The sequence below is a fragment of the Achroia grisella genome, unplaced genomic scaffold (assembly GCF_030625045.1).
Source record: "Achroia grisella isolate CSIRO2021 unplaced genomic scaffold, CSIRO_AGI_Agris_v1 utg359, whole genome shotgun sequence".
In the NCBI taxonomy this organism is placed as follows: Eukaryota; Metazoa; Arthropoda; class Insecta; order Lepidoptera; family Pyralidae; genus Achroia; species Achroia grisella.
The window spans coordinates 1,717,779-1,736,818 of NW_026712817.1; the positions used below are offsets into that span (position 1 = coordinate 1,717,779).

General features: G+C 32.0%; 2 protein-coding genes across 3 annotated transcripts in view; one reads left to right on the forward strand and one right to left on the reverse strand.

Annotated features, from left to right (window-relative positions):
* The window catches only part of LOC131843901 (nucleolar protein 58), a 66,298-nt gene that overhangs the window by 7,128 nt on the left and 40,130 nt on the right, over positions 1-19,040 (reverse strand). For both annotated transcript variants that reach the window (XM_059192684.1, XM_059192683.1), the window contains exons 2-3: positions 1,764-1,826; positions 276-473 (exon numbers count right to left, since the gene is read on the reverse strand). In XM_059192684.1, the coding sequence (XP_059048667.1) occupies positions 276-443 (168 nt within the window). In that variant the 5' untranslated portion in view covers positions 444-473; positions 1,764-1,826. The remainder of the gene's footprint in view (positions 1-275; positions 474-1,763; positions 1,827-19,040) is intronic.
* Positions 3,344-18,879, forward strand: LOC131843903 (phospholipase A1 member A). Its single transcript, XM_059192685.1, has 8 exons — positions 3,344-3,565; positions 5,342-5,441; positions 7,846-7,997; positions 9,351-9,417; positions 10,945-11,132; positions 11,437-11,655; positions 16,761-16,914; positions 18,794-18,879. Exons 1-8 carry the CDS (start codon positions 3,517-3,519, stop codon positions 18,855-18,857), a joined length of 993 nt encoding a protein of 330 aa, XP_059048668.1. The 5' UTR covers positions 3,344-3,516; the 3' UTR covers positions 18,858-18,879.

Consider the following 19,040-nt stretch of genomic DNA (forward strand, 5'->3'; position numbering starts at 1 on the left):
TGAATTTGGTTATAAAAAAAACTCTACAGTAAAAAATATTCATAAATTGCCTTCATAATCTAGTACATAATTGTTTACAATTAATTACGTAATTCTTTAAATTTCTTTAATAATTGGTAATGGCATTAATATAGTTAAAACGGGTTTTAGGACGCATAATTTTATGGTAAATATAGGTGTTTACCTCTCGATGTTTCGTGTAGGTTGCACTAACCGTGGTCACTGGAGTAACAGCAAATAATGGCAATGGAATGGAAATGCATTTTTAAACGAACCTGCCAACTTTTGCTGGTAACAAGACGAGGCGCCTGCCGTAGCCTCAATATCTTGGCGCGGCAGATCACGCAGCGTAGCGGTAGCAGTCGCTGGCTAACCGCCATCTGTATGGTCTTCACGAAGCACCGACGGCAAACCACTCGGTGGCCGCAGGGCGAAGTTTGCATCGTTGCTTTTGCGTTGACACATATTACGCACTGAAAATAATATAGATAGGTCGGAAAGTATGCAATAGTTATAGGCGTCCTCAGGGGTCTGACGTTAGGATAGTCGCGGGTTCGAATCCTCACATATTTTATAATAATGATTTTGTATCCTCTATGATGACGACACGAGTAATTATTCTTTGTTATATTACTTAGTATTTATAGTATATTATTACTATATACATAATATTTACCTAAATTATGCTGCATATCTTACTTATATTATAAAACGCGAATATTTGTGAGTATGGATGGATGGATTTTTGTGACTCTTTTATGTAAATGCATTTTAAAGAAACTTTAAAATAATATAGCTTAAACATCAGAATAACACATAGGTTTTAAAATTCACGTGGGTGAAAATGCGGGCACAGCTAGAGTCGTCGTCTCAGTATCATTAATTATGTAAAACATTTTAAACAATCAAGTAATATAAACAAAAATTTGATTGTTATTAAAATAATAAATAATAGTATAATTAGGCAAAGATTATCAATTTGATTTTAATTGAAGGTAAACGGAATTAATTACCATAAAATCTCATTCAAGAAGTAGAGGCGTACCCAATTTGCGTTCAACAATAAATTATTTAGTAATTCGCAAACTATTGTCTGTTACAAATGACAAGAAAATATCTCATTGAAACTTGCAAGGTGAAAATAATAAATACCTATACAAATGTAGGTATTACATGCTTCCACATAGGTCCATAGGTAGATAGGTTACATACGTGGATATTTGTTTTGGTCTAATTAGTGTCCCATTTTAGATAGAAGTAAGATCCTGATATAAAGTCTTAATATAAGCCTGTAGTGGTAATATAAGACTAACATGAATGAAATTGATAAACAGTAAAGTTTTGTATGTTTGTAACTAATAAACTCAAAAATTACTAGACTGATTTCAAAAATTCTTTCACTATCAGAATATTATATAAAACTCCACTAATGTAATCTAAGGTGTAAACATATCTGGCTGACTCGATGGTCAAGTGGATTAGCACATCGCCTACTTTCGATGGTCGCTTTGATTCGCGGGTTCGATTCCTTGCACATCATTTATGAGTACGATTGTTTGTATCGGTCGGGGTGTTTTATATGTATTAAAAATACATACACATGCATGTATTAAAAAAAACTAAGTATTTTTATCAGTTATCTAGTACCCATAACACAAGCTCTGCTTACCGTGGGACTAGATAGCTCGGTGTAAATTGTCCAGGGTTCTGTATTTATATACCTCTAATTAAGGTTGATTTAGTAGTTGTATTACGATACTTACTTCTTCTTCGGGTGAAGTGGCAAGCTCTGGCTCATTCTCTTCCAGTTTATTGAGCAATTTGTCCTGAAACAAAACAGGTAGTTTATTAAGTTTGTGTTAGGTTTAAATATAATATACTTGTCATTCTAAAAATATCTATCCAACTAGCTGTTTACAACGTCGTCGCCCCAGTAACATGTTATTTATTGTTCCCGTGGGAGTTTCGAGAATTCCTTAGAGATATTAAATTATCAAATATTTAGACGTGTAGATTTTTAAGCCCCGTATATGCGATTTTTTATCGCTAACCTAGTTCATAAGTGAATTGTAAAATGATAATATTGGTCAATTTTTTTCTTTTTATATATTTGAAATTTACAGTTACAATTAGTGATTGTGAGTTTATAGATACAATTATATGTAACTAATTAGAGATTGTAATTATTGTATATCGTATTTATCAAGATGATGTCAGGTTAAAATAAACTCTTGATATTTTCACATACTTTGCTTTGTTTCTGTTGTTATAGTAAATAAAAGTATGTCCTGTTTTATGCGATACTTGAAATTACAGATTATACTCGTAACTTGTTTCAATACTAACTTGACATATCTACTACACTTTACACACACATGCATCCATATCCCAGAACAGGTTATTAGGTATGCTTGGAATATAATTTCAAAAGTGACTGGATAACTCAATTGTTGTGTTATTATATGCTCGCCGGTCTTGAACTTTATGATAATTATCATGAACAAGTGGCGAGCACTTGACTTTGACCTGCCTCCCATACACAAGTCAAATCTCATCAGTCTAAATATGGTGTTACTACTACAGATATCAATTGTATGTAAATATTTATGATATTCTGCATTTATTTCATTCACCCATTAGTATAAAAATGTCTGTATTTATTTGTATGTGTGCTTAGTTCTTATAAATTTCATAGATTTTGATATGATTTTTTGTTCCTTTAAAATGTATATACATATCTAACGGTCTACTAAATCTTTTGTGTTGTTAGGCTTTCTATGTAAGCTTGTGCTTAGAGCTTTAGCTTAGCTTAAAGACATTACAAAATTATATTGTGAGGTCCATGATGCTTGCTATAAATGTTAATATGCAATTCTTACCGTTCATGTTTTGCAGAACATAAATAAAATACATTAAAAATAGTAAGGCCGAAAACCAGGCACATGTGATCTTGGAAAATAAAAGATTGCGAAAGTAATCGAATTGTTTTTTCATCCATGCAAAGTTGAAGCAGGTTGCTAGTGATATTTAAGCGTTACTGTCTCCTTAATAAAGTAGTCAATCACTTAATTTTTGTAGCGAAATCGATTCGACAGAGTACAAATTTTGTGTTACCGAATAAATTGTGTAAATTTTACTATCATTTGCGCGGCTATAGTTTCATTTCTTTAGAGTTAGTTGGGTAATGGCTTCAGATTGTGGACGGGGGCGAGTCCGGTGCTAAGTGTTAACCAGTCGTCGTACGTAACGGAAAAGGTTAAGTCAAGGTAGCCGAGAAAAATACACATCCTTTATATACGAGATTTCCGTGTACCGTTTCAGTTATCTAAGTAATATGTTCTACGCGAGGTTGTATATTAAATTCGCGGTATAAAACGAGTTGCGGTTATTGTGCCGGTTGCATTGTGCCTCTCCAGGTATTGTACGGGAAAATGTGTTTGTGTTTGATGGTGACGAGCTTAGCTCGGTGATTACTTTAATTGCTGTGCCGGACTGCCAGGTTGCTGTTTTTGGAACATGTTGGCGAGTGCGGTGGAATCATGTCGCGTTTTGACATTTTTTATAGGTAAGTTTGCAGCGCGAGTGACATTAGAATATTATTTTTCAACATTTAAAAATATGTTGTCTTCACACGACCACTTAGCATTTTGTACTATTTTGTATGAACATTAAAAAATCTGTCTAACTTTGTACCAGATTGTGGATTTTTTCCTACTCTAGCTTACCAAGTTCTATCTAGAGTTTGTCTGCTAGAGTTTGTTTTACATCCTGTGTTTCAATAACGAAATCGTACATTATATGTGTCCACAATATATTAAATTTAATAAAATAATTATATTATTTAATTTGTGATAATATTGAATAGCGAACGACATTCATGTTTAGTAGTTGTAAAGAAATATCATGAACCATCATAGTAACTGGAGTTAATTATATTATAAATATTTTTTTTATTAGTAGTATTTAATATCTATTAGTAAATATACTCGAAACTTTATAATTTTCGGTAGGTGTATATTCGAGAGTCGTGAAGTGACATATGTTTTTAACAGTTTGTACGAACTATTTATTTGAATGTAATCTAGTGAAGTTCAAATAATATAAGAATATTTATTTCAAAATAAATGAAAAAACCATATGATACGTCTACTACTGGAAACTATAAAAGATATGTATTTTTTAATGGATGATAATGGAATGGTGTATTCGCCTGCGCTACGGTTTACTTTGGCGGGGCACCAGTGGATGACAACAAGAGAATGAAATCAGGTCAGTTAGCCCATCTTGGCAAATTCACTTGCAATTTATGACGGTTTCCATGGGGAACCGCAACAATTCGTCATAATTAATTGAAGTTTATTCCGAGGGTGAATATCTGAAAGATATTAATGAATATATCTCTTTTTACAGATGAAATATTACTTTTTTAAATTAAGGGAAATGAGAGACATTTGTAAAATGGGTATGTGTCTATACAAATATTTCCTCGATGAATTTAGTAACAAATATCTACTGACAACATACAAGGAATAAAAAATCTAATTTAAATATAGACGCAAAGCCTCAGACTGTGGTAATAGCAAAATAAATACTTAGAAGGAAAATATTTAATAAACTCTTTGTATCTAAGTGTGACCGATGGCGAGTATCTACAGGTATTATTTACGATACGGTCAGCAAAATTAAATGTTGATAATTTATTTGTTAAGGTTTTATTTGATATACATAATGATGATCAATGATCATAGAATTTCAAAGCAGAATGCCAAATAAACAACGTGATGTATATAGGCACAATGAACAACATGTAGAATACCTGATAGACTTTATAATTGTTTAGATATAATTATAATTATCTGCATAAAAGTGTGACGAAAAAGTATTTTTTTATATTAACATTAATTTTTTTCAATATGTTGGAATATTAGTAAAGTTTGGTAATAACGTTACCAAACTTTAGTATTAAAAATGCAAAGTATTAATTAGTATTTACTGAAAAATAGTTTGTACAAATTATATGTATATATCGATATTTTTCATAAAAAGTTAAAATTATAATTGTTATTTTATTCTGTAACCAAATATTTTTCATATTAGGTACTAAAGTTCACTTAATTATTTTTTTAACATGTGTGTGTAACATAACTTATTCACCAAAATACTACACAGTAGCTACCTACGAGTTTCTGACTTCGGAGTCACGGAATCGCATTAGCATCATTATTAATAATGTTATTGCTTGAGTAATTCAACTAGTTTAAAAAAGATGATTATTTTTCAGTGTAACCATCTTCATTTTAATTATAAATAATATTGTATTTGGTGCCATCTATTATTGCAGGTGTAACAGAAGTATGCTTCATGTCGGCGCCAGTGGGCCAGTGCCTTTACTGTTGCCCCAGAAACGACACCCTGGATATACAATACAAACTGTTCACCAGGTGCATTCCAACTTTCTCGTTTGTAAAGATATTACGAATTGGATCGAAATGGGCAAGTGTAGCAAGATTGATTGTGTCGGTTAGCGGTATCGTTCTTGAGATATAAATATGAAATTTATCATTCAATATATTAACATAGTAGTATTGTTTACCCGCGAGTGTCCAACTGTTATTCCTCGGCATCAAAAAGTAATAAAGAAAGAAGTTTTACGTACATTACAAATATTTCTTTTATCTTTCTTTGGAATGGCAAACATGTTGACCGCGCTATCTGATGGTAAGTGATAACCATTGCCTATATATGAACAGGAATAAGGACATAATGTCATCATTTGACGCTCGTTTTACCGTTACAGCTTTTGCGTTGCCATTCCAGACACTAAGATTTTTTTTCTTTCTACTTTAATGCTGTTAACGATAAGTCATGCCTGTAATTTCATTGCATTGTCTCGATCCTTAAAACGGAAACACATGTTTAATCGAGAGAACTTTCTTAATTCTTTTCTTTCTTGTTAATCTTGTGTGTGTTATTATTGTTGCTTTAACTATGTTAGCATTTAATTTTAACTGTATATATCCACCGTGATATAGGTTTTTTCTACCCATTGTCATTCAACATGCGTTCTTGGGATTTGATAGCACGGAATAGCTAGCATACCGGAGCTATACCTACGTATAGGCAGTACTTATTATTTAGAAAAACTTATAACTACTTATAACTAACCACGCGGGGAAGATGTTTGTTTATTAGAAGAATTATCAACCGTTGAAAGTTGTATCCATAACTTAATATCCATTAAAAATGAATCTACTGTAACAGTAGATATAATTTCCTCTACAACTCACTCAGATAGGGATAGTTGGTACAACGTTATCGAAGTTGCATAGTGCAGCCGGAAGGTGCAGAGACTGGATAAAGTTATAATAATATCTATCGGTAAACAAAACTGAATACATGTAGATGAACTTTGCACTCTATGAACTCAGTCCAGGTTCGTAACCAGAGGTGACCTATTTTATACAATTAGTTTTGTTTTAACATAACATTGTAACAGAAATTACATTATCACTATCTAGTTTTGTATCTGCGACAATGACGATTAATTACCGTTTTACTATAGTGTTTTAAACAGACTGTACTTTTAGGGTTTAGAAATGAAGGTGGACGTTGTCTGCACGGATACCAATTTCTGTCGTTAAGTTTCATATCTCGTAAGCTGTTTCGATTACCTATAAGGTAGTGTAATGACAAGGAACAGGATAAGTGACATGATATCAGTAGGCAAGATTTTATATGAGGTAGGCCGTCAGTTTGATTGCCGTCCTTGTTAAAAAATGTAAAATGAAACTATTCTTCATATTATATCAGGGTTACTATAACAGCGCTATATTTTAGAAACTATTTATGCTATCAATTTGAATTTAAATGTTTTGGATACTGTTAACCAATTTCATGTCAAATGAAATATTATTTGAATTTCCCGGTTTTATTTTGCATATAATGCAACATCTTTGCCAGTTCTCTGCCAAATGTATTATCATCTTGAAAGAGGTCAATTTCAGTGACTTTTCTCGTTCCAATGTTTTGAATTATATTTGTTTTCTAAATTATAAAACAAAGGAACAATTTATGATTATTGTTTCATGATATCTTGTCATATAAGTAGCAATAATAAAGAAAGAAAATAACCGCCACTACTTTACGAGGCTATGTGATTGTCTAGGTTAAACAATGGATGCTATTATTATAGTACTTACATGTCATTTACTGTGATGTACATATTTCCTGAAGTTTTATTTAGAGACTAAAAGATGATTAGGTACCTATATCCGACAAGTTATCACATAACAATAATACTTTGCTTTAGTCATTGTTCCGATTTGTTTAGGTACCTTGTTAAGTATATCTACACGAAAGGTTTTTATAAGCTTCTAAAGACATTAATTGAATCATGATGATTAAATAATCTTTAATTAGATACATAATTCAAACATTTTCAGATCAGTATATGTAAGTCAATTAGGTATGCCTAAATAAAGTAATATAGTGATATTGGTATAAAATATACATTAGAATACGTAAATATAGAGAAGTTTTAAATATACCGTCATAAATGTTCTAAGGGAAATTTTATCTTTATATTTATTTATCATATATTCACGTATTAAACGTAACGTTCTCATATACTCAGACGAACGTCCAAAACAAGTCATTGGATCAGATAAGGTGAATCATATTTTTGGGCAGAAATTATATTAGCAAAAAGCAGTGGATAGAAGTAAACAAAAAGAAATTATGAAATGACCGCACGAGATATATGTAGTTCACAGGAAATCTGTATGTAGCTAGGTATATAGGATATAGAAAATTTTTTAAATTATTATATCCATTGCTATTTCGCAGAATAAATCCGACGGTACCTCAATCTGTACCAGAAACCGTCAATGTTAATAGTTTGGGACGAACAAGTTTCAACTTTAGTAATCCTACAGTTATATACCTGATGGGGTTCTCTGAATCGATTAGAGGAATCAGCACCACCACTCTAAAAAATGGTAAGTACCTACATGAGCAAATTACAAATAAATATTTATAATAGTAATTTAGGCTTAAAGAGATTCGTATATAAAGAAGAATAACATATAAGAAGATAAAGAACAATCTTTAGTCCACCTGAGTGAATTATTATTATATAATTACTAGCGACCCCATCAGATGTCGGGTGGCCTGAAAAAATTCTGCCACTTACTGAGTCCAGCTGCATTTTCAAAACATTCCGAAACTCATAGAAATATGCACACAAAATTTCATCTAAGTGTCACTTAATTTCCAAACGGCTAGACCTGCAGTTTAGAAAGAATTATGTGACATATACAGAAGTATTATGTATATATTAAAATGTAGGTTCGCATCAAAATTGTACTAGGTGAACTAATATTTAAAATATAAGTAAATTAAATTGTAAATATTTAAATTTGCCGCCAATTCGTGCCGGCCGGCCATGATTAACGGTGGTAACTTACGTTAAGCTTACGTTTTTCTTCATACCAAATACTCGGAATCGGTCAGATTTAATGATTTATTGGTTTTAGACGTGAAAACGTAACATACTAAGTAACTTTGGTATATAAAAACATTACCTATGTTAAATGTTACGTTATTTTAAAAAATATAGGTACTGCAAGTATGTATTTTCATTGAACTTATTTATTTGTTTGTTTAATACAGGTATGCGGAATAAAAATATTATAGTAATATTTGTATAAATTAATTTCATTCATAAGTTTACGAGCCATAAATCGTTGTTAAACAAGTTACTGTGTTAATATTTGCTGATCTAGTAATTACGATCTCACAAAATGTAAGTCATAAAAGCATATTTATGATCAGATTTAGTATTAACATCTGTGGCATGTATGTTTTGGTTAATTGTTGAAATAATACGAATTTCAATTACGCATGTCTATAAATATGTATAAATTTTAATTAATGTTTCTTAACTACCGACAAAAATGCTGACGACCTACCTGATGGAAAAATTTAACAAATTTAAATTAGTTTGTTCTTCTCCGGAAAACATCGAGGTATAGTTCTTAATCACAATTTAAAACAATTTATATATTCCAGTTTAAGAACCAGTTTTAAGCACAAAGAACCGATATTTATTATTACACATCATGCATACAATCATTATTTTTGGGATTCCAATTTTAAAAATATCTTGTTATATCTGATTATCCATTATACATATTGTATATGAATATTTAACAAACTTTTATCATACCATTAAATTCGTAAACATTGTTATTTTTTTTAGAATTCGGAATAATTGGCGCGTTAAGTTTAAAAAGTAATAAATTTTATCTGAAAGTTGATAAAATGTGCATTAATTTGTTCTTATTTTACAGCTTACTTATCAGCGGGCGATTACAACTTTATTGCTGTAGATTGGTCCAGGCTTATTGTGTTTCCTTGGTAAGTTAAATTATTGTTTTTAAAATCACGACTGCACTCGCGTTATATAATTTGAGTATATAACAGTTTATATATAACAATTTTACCTTTGTATAGGTACATTATTATATTTAACATAATTAGACCAATATAGAGCAAGATGCGCTTGCTCTATATTGCATCTTGTCTGTTCTTTGTGAAGGGTGATACAGCAGTGGCATTACAGAGTACAGATTTAGGCTTTTCAAAACGTAGTCTACGTAGGTTTCTCTGTCAACTTTAGATAAACACTTAGCTTTCTAAGCTGTATTTCAGTTGAAGAACGAGCAGTGAAATAATATGAAGGATTACATTTCACTTCACCGGAATGACAATGCATAGGTCATCACACGATAACGTGATGAAACGATGGTAAATGTACACGACTACAACAGACTGTATCCTTATTTTAGAGGAAACGAGAAATATTATTTTATTACACGTGGTTTATACTAAAATATAGTAGATTGTTAATTGCTATAGGAAAATTATTAAGTAAAATCAAGTAGGTATTTACAATTCATATACGAAACCAAAACACGTTGCTTCGTCTATTTCCGGCATTCCTTTTCTGGGAATGTGCGAATATTTTCAAGCGAGGTGAACATTTATTTATTACGTTATGGCCCTTAGCCAAGTACACTGCAGATTTATGTAGCGTTCCCGAAAGTGTTACGCAATGTCCGAATCTTAGTATGTTAGAGCCTGAGCATACGTTCTACAACAACGCTAATGTGAAGATACTCTGTGCTAAAATAATGGACAATATTGGAGCGGTTGTAGTGGGAGTGAAATTGGTTCGTCAGGCATCCTGATTTCGTTACACAAAGCAATCCAGGGCTCTTCCAATGCATCGATATTGCCCGAGTTTAGTATCGTGTGTATGGCGTTTTAGGTGTCCTTATATAGGTACTCTGATTTAAACTCTTTATTGAGATTTATACAAGAAATACTCTAGGCTGTATTCAGAAAACATGAGATGCAGAAGGACTTTGGGCAATCCGTATTATCCTCTTTAAATAAAACTAGTATGATAATGATAATAGAAGAAAATTGTTTAGATACTAATTTTTCATGTAATGACTTCTCGAATAGTACTCAATATTCTGCTTTCTTACTTTTCTCCTAAAGTTTTAGAAAGATATTATTGTTTGATAAATATATCAATAATGCTATTAATATCATGTGTGTTTAAATTGTCTAGGATTGTGGTTGTCAACCTACGCAAGAAAGGAAATTAGTGATTAGTGAAATTCCTTATTTTAAATCCTAATTTTAAAATGCAACTTACTGTTATTCATTAATTTATGGCGTTGTGGTGTTGAGTAAATATATTATTATTATTGTTATTTGATTATCATTAATAAATGCCTCTTCAAATGTATATGCAGACGAAGTTGCCACTATTAATACAATGATGGGAAAGCGAAAGAAATCAATAAATAAGTATTAATTGGACATCTATTGTAACGAATGTATTCATCCCGTGCACATATATCCTGATTCCAGGTATGTTACCGCGGTACGTAACACCAGACATATGGGCACACGATTAGCAAGCTTCGTGCAGTACCTCGACATAGCTGGTGTGAAGGCTGCCAGCCTGCATGTTGTTGGTTTTTCTTTGGGAGCAGAGGCAGCAGGGTTTGCTGGTAAGGAGTTACGGAGGAGGGGACTTGTCTTAGGAAGAATTACAGGTAATGGTATTCTGATTATTTTTACTCAAAAAAGGATTAAGACGTTTCTGTCAACACAATTTTTGGAGATGGAACATGAAAGTGGATAATAGCTAATCTCATCCGTATACACCGGTAGTCTGTAATGAAGTTATAGGATATCAGGTTGGACATCTTAATCCTCTATCTAACGACCGATATACGCACTACGAGCTTCACGGGTAAGCTCGTAGTGCTGTTCATGTACCTATATCGATGATTGTCACCACTTAAAATAAAAAATCTTATTTATAAGAGAAGATAGTTAATCTACTTAATTTGACAGGTCTGGACCCAGCATACCCCGGGTATAGCTTGACCAACAGCAATGACCACCTCGCTCGAGGAGATGCCACATTTGTCGACGTTCTCCATACTAATCCTGGAGTGTTGGGGTTCCCTCAACCCATCGGTGATGTGGACTTCTATCCTAACTTTGGAACGTGGATTCAACCAGGATGTTGGATTGACCAATTGATTAAAAATAGACAAATTTCATTTCTTTGTAAGTATCTACTATATAAAATACTAGCTACTGGCCCTGGCTTCGTCCGGGTATTATATATGTATATTAAACCTTTCTCTAGAATCACTCTATCTATTAAAAAAAACCGCTTCAAAATCCGTTGCGTAGTTTTAAAGATTTAAGCATACATGGGGACGGACAGACAGCGACAGCGTCTTTATTTTATACTGTGTAAGTGAAAATAAACCCATCCTTATTTCCTCAATTGCGAAATTAAATGGAGATATTGATGGTAAATGATAATCATATGTATGATTTTAAATCAGTTTAAGAAAATGTAACGTTATTCACACGGACAGCTAAAAAAAGCAAGGATTAAAAAACTAATATTAATATTTCTCGAAATATAAAAATATTAGCCACTAACTGAACTTACCTAACAGCCGTTCTGTCATTACTATGAATATTGACTCGCATTGCATATAGTAAGAAAACTTTAAAAAAAATCTTAACTAACATTTAAACTTTCCTAATGTTCTGCACAACGTTCTTAATTTTTCTTTAATAAAAACCTTCTCCTGACTATAACATATACAACAAAAAAAGATATCGCTAATACTTTCCAGCGTTCACGCGTGATTCCAACTAAGGGAAATTCCTATTCGTTTTCTATGTAGATACATGCTGATTCCGCACGGATGCACTCTTAATAGGCTAAAGGATGTTAAAAATCGGTTCATATATTGCAAATAAAAAAACAAATCAATCTTATCAATAAAGTTCTATTATTAGAATGTATATGATGCGACTAAATTATTTATTATATAATCGGCAATAGTCCTATTTCCGTTCAAAGGCAAAAGTCAAAATACCTTTTTACTTTGTATGTCCGTAACCTTATTGTCGTAAAACTTATTTGTTTTCCAATATATCGTAAGATTGAATTTAAAAGTAGTATATAATATTCCTATTGTGGATTACAGTAACAAAGTTACGCCTTTTACTTACGTTTTGATATTAGAGTATCTGGAATTTCTAAAAGTTAATATATAAGTATGTACCGAAGGTAACGTAACGAACATAGCCTTCTGTGTATACTTAGATTGTGGAATGAACTATCTGCCGAGATTTTATTTAGAGAATATAGCATGGGGTTTTTTAAGACGAAGGTATGAAAGTATTATGTAACACCCCTGGTGTCTTAGGCTTCATATGCTAAGATAACCGTTTTCCACCAGATGGGCCGTATCACTCGTTTGCTTCAATCGTAGTATAATGAATCTATTTATTACGGTTTTTATTGTATGTTCCTATTCTCTAAGGGATTTTCTTATCTCCATGCGGTTTGGACATGATATAAAGCAACTAGTATTTTTTTTCCATAACATTAGTTGGACCATGGTGTGATTTCCCCAAGCGTATTTCGAACTCAATGCCAATGTAGGAAATTATTCACGTAGCAATATTATATGCAATTTGTAGTCACGAAGCACAACATAAACACAGAGTACGGGTAAGTATAAAAAATGTAGGCAATTCGAACATTTTTTAATCTGCAAAGATATTAAATAAAAACAAACATTCATTTCAAAGAACTTTCATTACATTTATACTTACTTATGTGAAAAGATAGCCTATGTTCGTCTTTGTGATATAATCAAATTCAAAATTATTTATTCACAAAGAAACTCTTGTGCTTGTCATATTTTTTATCACTGTCCATACCATCCACTTCGGCTATATAGTTCTATTGAGAAGAATTGGCAAGAAACTCAACTCGTACATTTTTTTATTAATTATTATTTTATTTTCATATTATATTTTATTAAGATAGTTTAGTCGTTTTGCCCTATGTAATGTAATAAACCGACATACAGATATATATTAGATTTTATAATATTTGTACGGATAAAAGTTTCTCGTAAAGAGTTCAATATCCTTATTATTCGGTATTAGTTTAATATCCGTATGAATCCCAGCACCCCTCATTAACTCGGCGATAGTCACCACAGATTAAATAAGTTACGTAATACTGCAACCCTAACAACCGTATATTTCGGCGGGAAAGCACGATCGATGCTCTGACGTCACGACGCGGATGCTGGAGGGCGGGGGAGGGCAGCGGGGGCCGATCCTCCAGCTACGCTGTAAGCTGATTATTATTTTGCGTTCCAAAATGCTATTATTAGAATTTTTGTTTACCTACCGTTGTGACGAGTAAGCAATATTAAAACGGTTCCCTATTTTGATACGGATTTATTTTTGTCTGAAGTTACGGGCGACATTATGCGTTCGGGAAAACCAACTTTACCTGTTACGTAATAAAACACCGAGCCTACCCCATGTTGATAAAGTCCATTATATATTGCTGCGATTTGTTTACGACTGAATCAAAGTAAGGCCGTTTTATGTATAAAACTGATGTGGGAATGATAATTTGTCATGTACTTGTGAAGTTTTCATTTTCAACGATTTCAGTTATCTTGGCGCCATCTTATTTTTTGGACTGTTATTATTATTATACATATGTATTATTTATGCCGTGAATACAAGTGTGGTGTTTAAAAAAACCGACATATAAACAATACATATAATATTATATGTATTGTTTATATATCGGTTTTTTTAAAGGTAAAAAGTAGCTTTTAAGTGGCCAGCATATATTACGAAGTCCACAACAACAAAGAAGTTCAACTTATATGACATTAATCTTCAATAATTTAGAGATTTAATGTATCTATACAATTATTTAATAGGATTCCGGTCTTAATTTAGGAAAAAATTGAAAGGAGTTTCTAATTGAATATATGTGGTGTAATTTTACGATGTTTTTAGGAAAACGCTACTTTTCTGTCACTGTGGTAGCATTCATAAGCCACAGTAGCCCTTTACCGTCATATCTGTCAGACCGTAAGACTCATTACTTACATCATTGTATTAAACGGGGGGTACAGTTCTGTATGAGTCGGTTATACACAGTAACTGTAATTTGAATAAAGGAGCAATGCGTAATCATTTTCCATGACATTTAAGAAGATCTGTCATCTTAATGTTAGGGGAGGTCTCAGAAAGAATGAAGAGGTATTCTGTGAGCTAGCGAGAATGATTCGCATTATACCTTATCCACTTATAGAAATATTCTTATTCTTATTTTATAAGCAGATAAATTATAAAGTGTACTGCAATCTCAGTTAAACCGAACACATTTATAAGGAAAGCTACTTAGCGGCTAAAGTAGGCGAAACAGAGATCCATGCAGACGATTTGTATAAAGTCTAACTCGGTAATGATAACTATAATTATCGTTATATTACTTTAAATTTAGAATTTACGTAGAAAGAAACAATAAATAAGAGTTGAGTTAAACACGTAGAGGACCTTAAAATTTAGTTCAGTGTTTTACTTTTGATATCAAATTCATGTTTTGTAGATATTGATGTTGACTGTACAAAGCATCTTTGTACAGTTCAGTTTTGTTATAAAAGTAGTGTTGCAGATCGGACATAACAAACTGTGTCCTACATACTGAAATTGTAAGCTTTATGGAAACATAATTTACATATTTTAGTGGTCATTAAGTTTTTAGGACTTTAATTAAGCTTTATTACTCGCCTACAAAAGAAAAGAGGTTTGTTAAATTTTTAATGATTTAGAATTTATTTATGTAAATCTAAATTTTTGGAACACGTTGGCATGTAGTTCGTAGAATATAGGTATTGATGGATTGTACTAAGTGAGACCTGATTAGATTTATCTAAGAGTGCTGTGGCAACTCATATATGGGATATATGGCAACATTTTAAAATAAATTTGCCGCATTTACTTCAAAAAGTACGAATGAAGATTATGCAATTTTAATTTCGATAAAAATGTTTTGAAATATTTTTTTAATCTGCAACGGAATTTGTCAATACCATTAGTTTGAGTTATAATGTATGTGCTAAAGTGCTAATAGGTCACTGAGTACATAATAGTGTATATATTATTTATACAATCGATTGTCATGCTGATCTACCAACTCAAAGTCGAAACTAGACATAATACAAGTAGTATTATGTCTAGTGTCTAAAAATTTGGTACATTTGTATTATATATATTATATAATCTACTTAGAACGATTTTATTTAATTTTCATGAGGACGGGAAGTAATATCTTGCAGATACCATGGGACAGAGACAGTAAGACAGCTATTCGATTCCTATATTTTTATACCACAATGGTAATAAACGGTTATTGTAGTCAGTCAATATGTTTTTATACTTTAGTGAAGGTAAATCAAACAGTCGCTATCGACATTAGATTTTTGGCGCTGTCAATATTGTCAGCAACAAAATAAAATATATAACGCAAGTTCATCTTATCGATTGTGCAGCAAGCGAGGAACTGTTATCGTTGCTGTCACATTTCTTAGCAGTATTTGGATGAAATCCAAGTAGTATTTTATTTTCAACCGACTTATAAACTTGAAATTTCTCGAATGAATTCCGGTCGTCTTAAACTTTATGAGATCCCTGTATGAAAACCTCTTCGCCTTGGCAATCATCTCTAAGGATCGATTTCTTCTGCCTTATTATTCTGACTGATCATTTTGATTAGTCATCTTCTAAACTATGATTCTTAGCCTTTATTATTTTGTTGAGGTTAATTTTTTATTGCTGGTTTTCACTATCACTTTTCGTTACAAATTGTTGCCACTGTCGAGTAATATTTACGCGCGCGCGCATGTTATGAAATAAAATAGTCAGAGATTTATTTTAATTCCAATACTATGCTTACAATTTCGATTCGCAATAGCCAATCATTGTCTATAAAGGTTGTCTGTAGAGATTGCTAATAGCGATAAAACCGCTTTTGTAATGTACTTTCCAATATGATGCTTTTTTGTATTCATTCTTATAAATTTCTAAAGACTTATCATTATTATAGTTATGTTTTGCCCTAGATTTTGACGGAATGGTCGTGAGTTCGAAATTGACCTACTATAAACACCAAAAAACTTTATGGCAATCTATATTTTAAACTATCTAATGATGGAAACACCGAAGACAAACCAATCACCTGTTAGGTGTTACATTTATCATGATGTTGAAAATTGACGATGGTTCTGACTACCCTTCTTATTTTTTTATTATTTTCATTTCAGATGGATGTAGTCACAACCGATCATGGCGTCTCTACGCAGAATCTGTGATCAACCCCATAGGATTTCCGGCAACGTTTTGCAGGAATTGGAAGAATCCACCGATATTGTGCAACTTTAGTACAGACGGGTACATGGGCTTTGGAGCACAGCCGCCGTAAGTTGCATAATGAATGTTAAATTCTTTGAGAGGATTTAGTCTCTTCCGACTGTGATACGAGTTACTCATATTTGACACTCTCGACAGTCTTCTTTACTAGTCTTGTATTTGATAGTTGATTTTTTTTCTGTGTAATGAAAAAAATCATTAGTACTTAACCAATTTACACATTTTACATTTGTTTCACCTATGCTTTATAATATATGCTAGATAATTAGCGGTTGTTTGGGATTATTTGAATTTGAGAACTTTGAGAATAAATACAGCCATGGGAAGCCTGGGCAGGTCGTTACTTTATTATAATGAGCTCTTATTGTATTTCAGTATATTAATTCTATCGTAGCCGTATATATTTTCCCAAATTTAAGTAACTCCCAGTTCTGACATTAATTGACAAAGGAATTATTATGAATGAGTATGTGTAAGTAATTTAGAAAACTCTGATATAGGTTAAACTTAAGTTCATATGGCTTCAATCAGACCAATAATTTTAGTTATAACATTTAGAAATGTGGCATAAATTCCAAATACTTACGCTTTGCTAGTTGGAATAATTTAGGAACTACTACTAAATAACAAATATAGTTACATTTTTATACACATATATAGCGTTGAATATTAAATATTACATAAACAAGCTCAAAATATCCTGCATACCAAATTCATCCTAATCCGAGCTCATAAAAGTATATTTTCTTTTGACGTAATTTCAACTCCTTAACTGTCACAATGAAAATACCACCAAATTATCCGGACCCTTGTAGGGCGGCGTGGCACATTCAGCACAATTGATTACTTATGTTGATTGCCAAACCTTCGAGGCTCTCATAACATTGGTTAAGTCAATATTTGCGGTCGTTTTACGACGCCAATATACCGAGCACGTACGTCCTATGAATCTGACTGTAGATACGGGAACACACAGATTTAGTGGTGCTATAACGGAATGCTTACTTCTAATAAACCGTATTTGTGACCAAATATGGAAAGTAGAGTTTCATGTCAGCAATACCTAAAGTTGTTTATTATTTACTATCGATCTACCTTAATTTTGATGAATATAGTACAAAAGTGGTATTACTACTGATATATACATCTATAAACATAGAGATGCATGTACTGTAATTGTAAGAAATGATGGGGCCGAACTGGGCATGGTAAACCGTTCAAGGAACTATTTTATTAAAGGGCCAGGTTTCGCTGTTGCCGATTATACTTATAAACCTTTCTGAACTAAGATAGAATTCATGAAAGATAGAACAGTATCAAAATGGTGTGTAGTTTAGAAGAAGTAAAAGGCGAAGTAAAATTAGAGGCATTTATGGAAATAGCTATATATATATATGCTATATCAATAGAGATATGAATATGTGTTGTATTATTCTTGTTTCCAGTTATTCATAAGTAAGTAGACTTATTTTGTACAGTTTATATATTATTAGCAATTTTAAGCGGCATTACCAATCTGAATTGATTTGGTAAAGTGCTGTGCTTAATTATTTACAACATATATTTAAATTATTAAATTATAACAATGTAGTAATTCATAGTACGCGCGATAAGTTAAATGGTATCTATTAGTACAATAAATTTATTGCTGGAACTGTAAATCAGCGTATTCTGCAAATAGATGATTGATTTTTGACTGCACCCTGCTGAATGCAGCTCGAAATTAAAATGCAGTTTGAATTGTGAAACAGAATAGGAGGGAAAGGTTTAAGGGTTGGTTCATTATTCTGTAATATTCATAGTGTTATTAATTTCTATAGGCAATGTTTATCGGAGTTTCCTCTTTCATCAGACATATTATATATATCTTATTTGAAATTATACCCCTTTGTATGAATTGAACACTAAATCATATTTATATTAACAGCATGGCTGGGAAAATGTATTTGGAGACAAACGAAATATCGCCATTTGCAAGAAACGGACCTTGAGTTACGCAGAAGAGAAACAGTGAATATAATAACTTCTTTCAGCAGTATTAAAACGTTTTATTATTACTGAAACTAAATCCATGTACATATAATTATGTAATGTAAACTTTGACGTTTATGGGACTAGACTAAACTAAAATATAGTAATGAAAATTGAGCTGTGATAGTATAGAGGTTATGGTT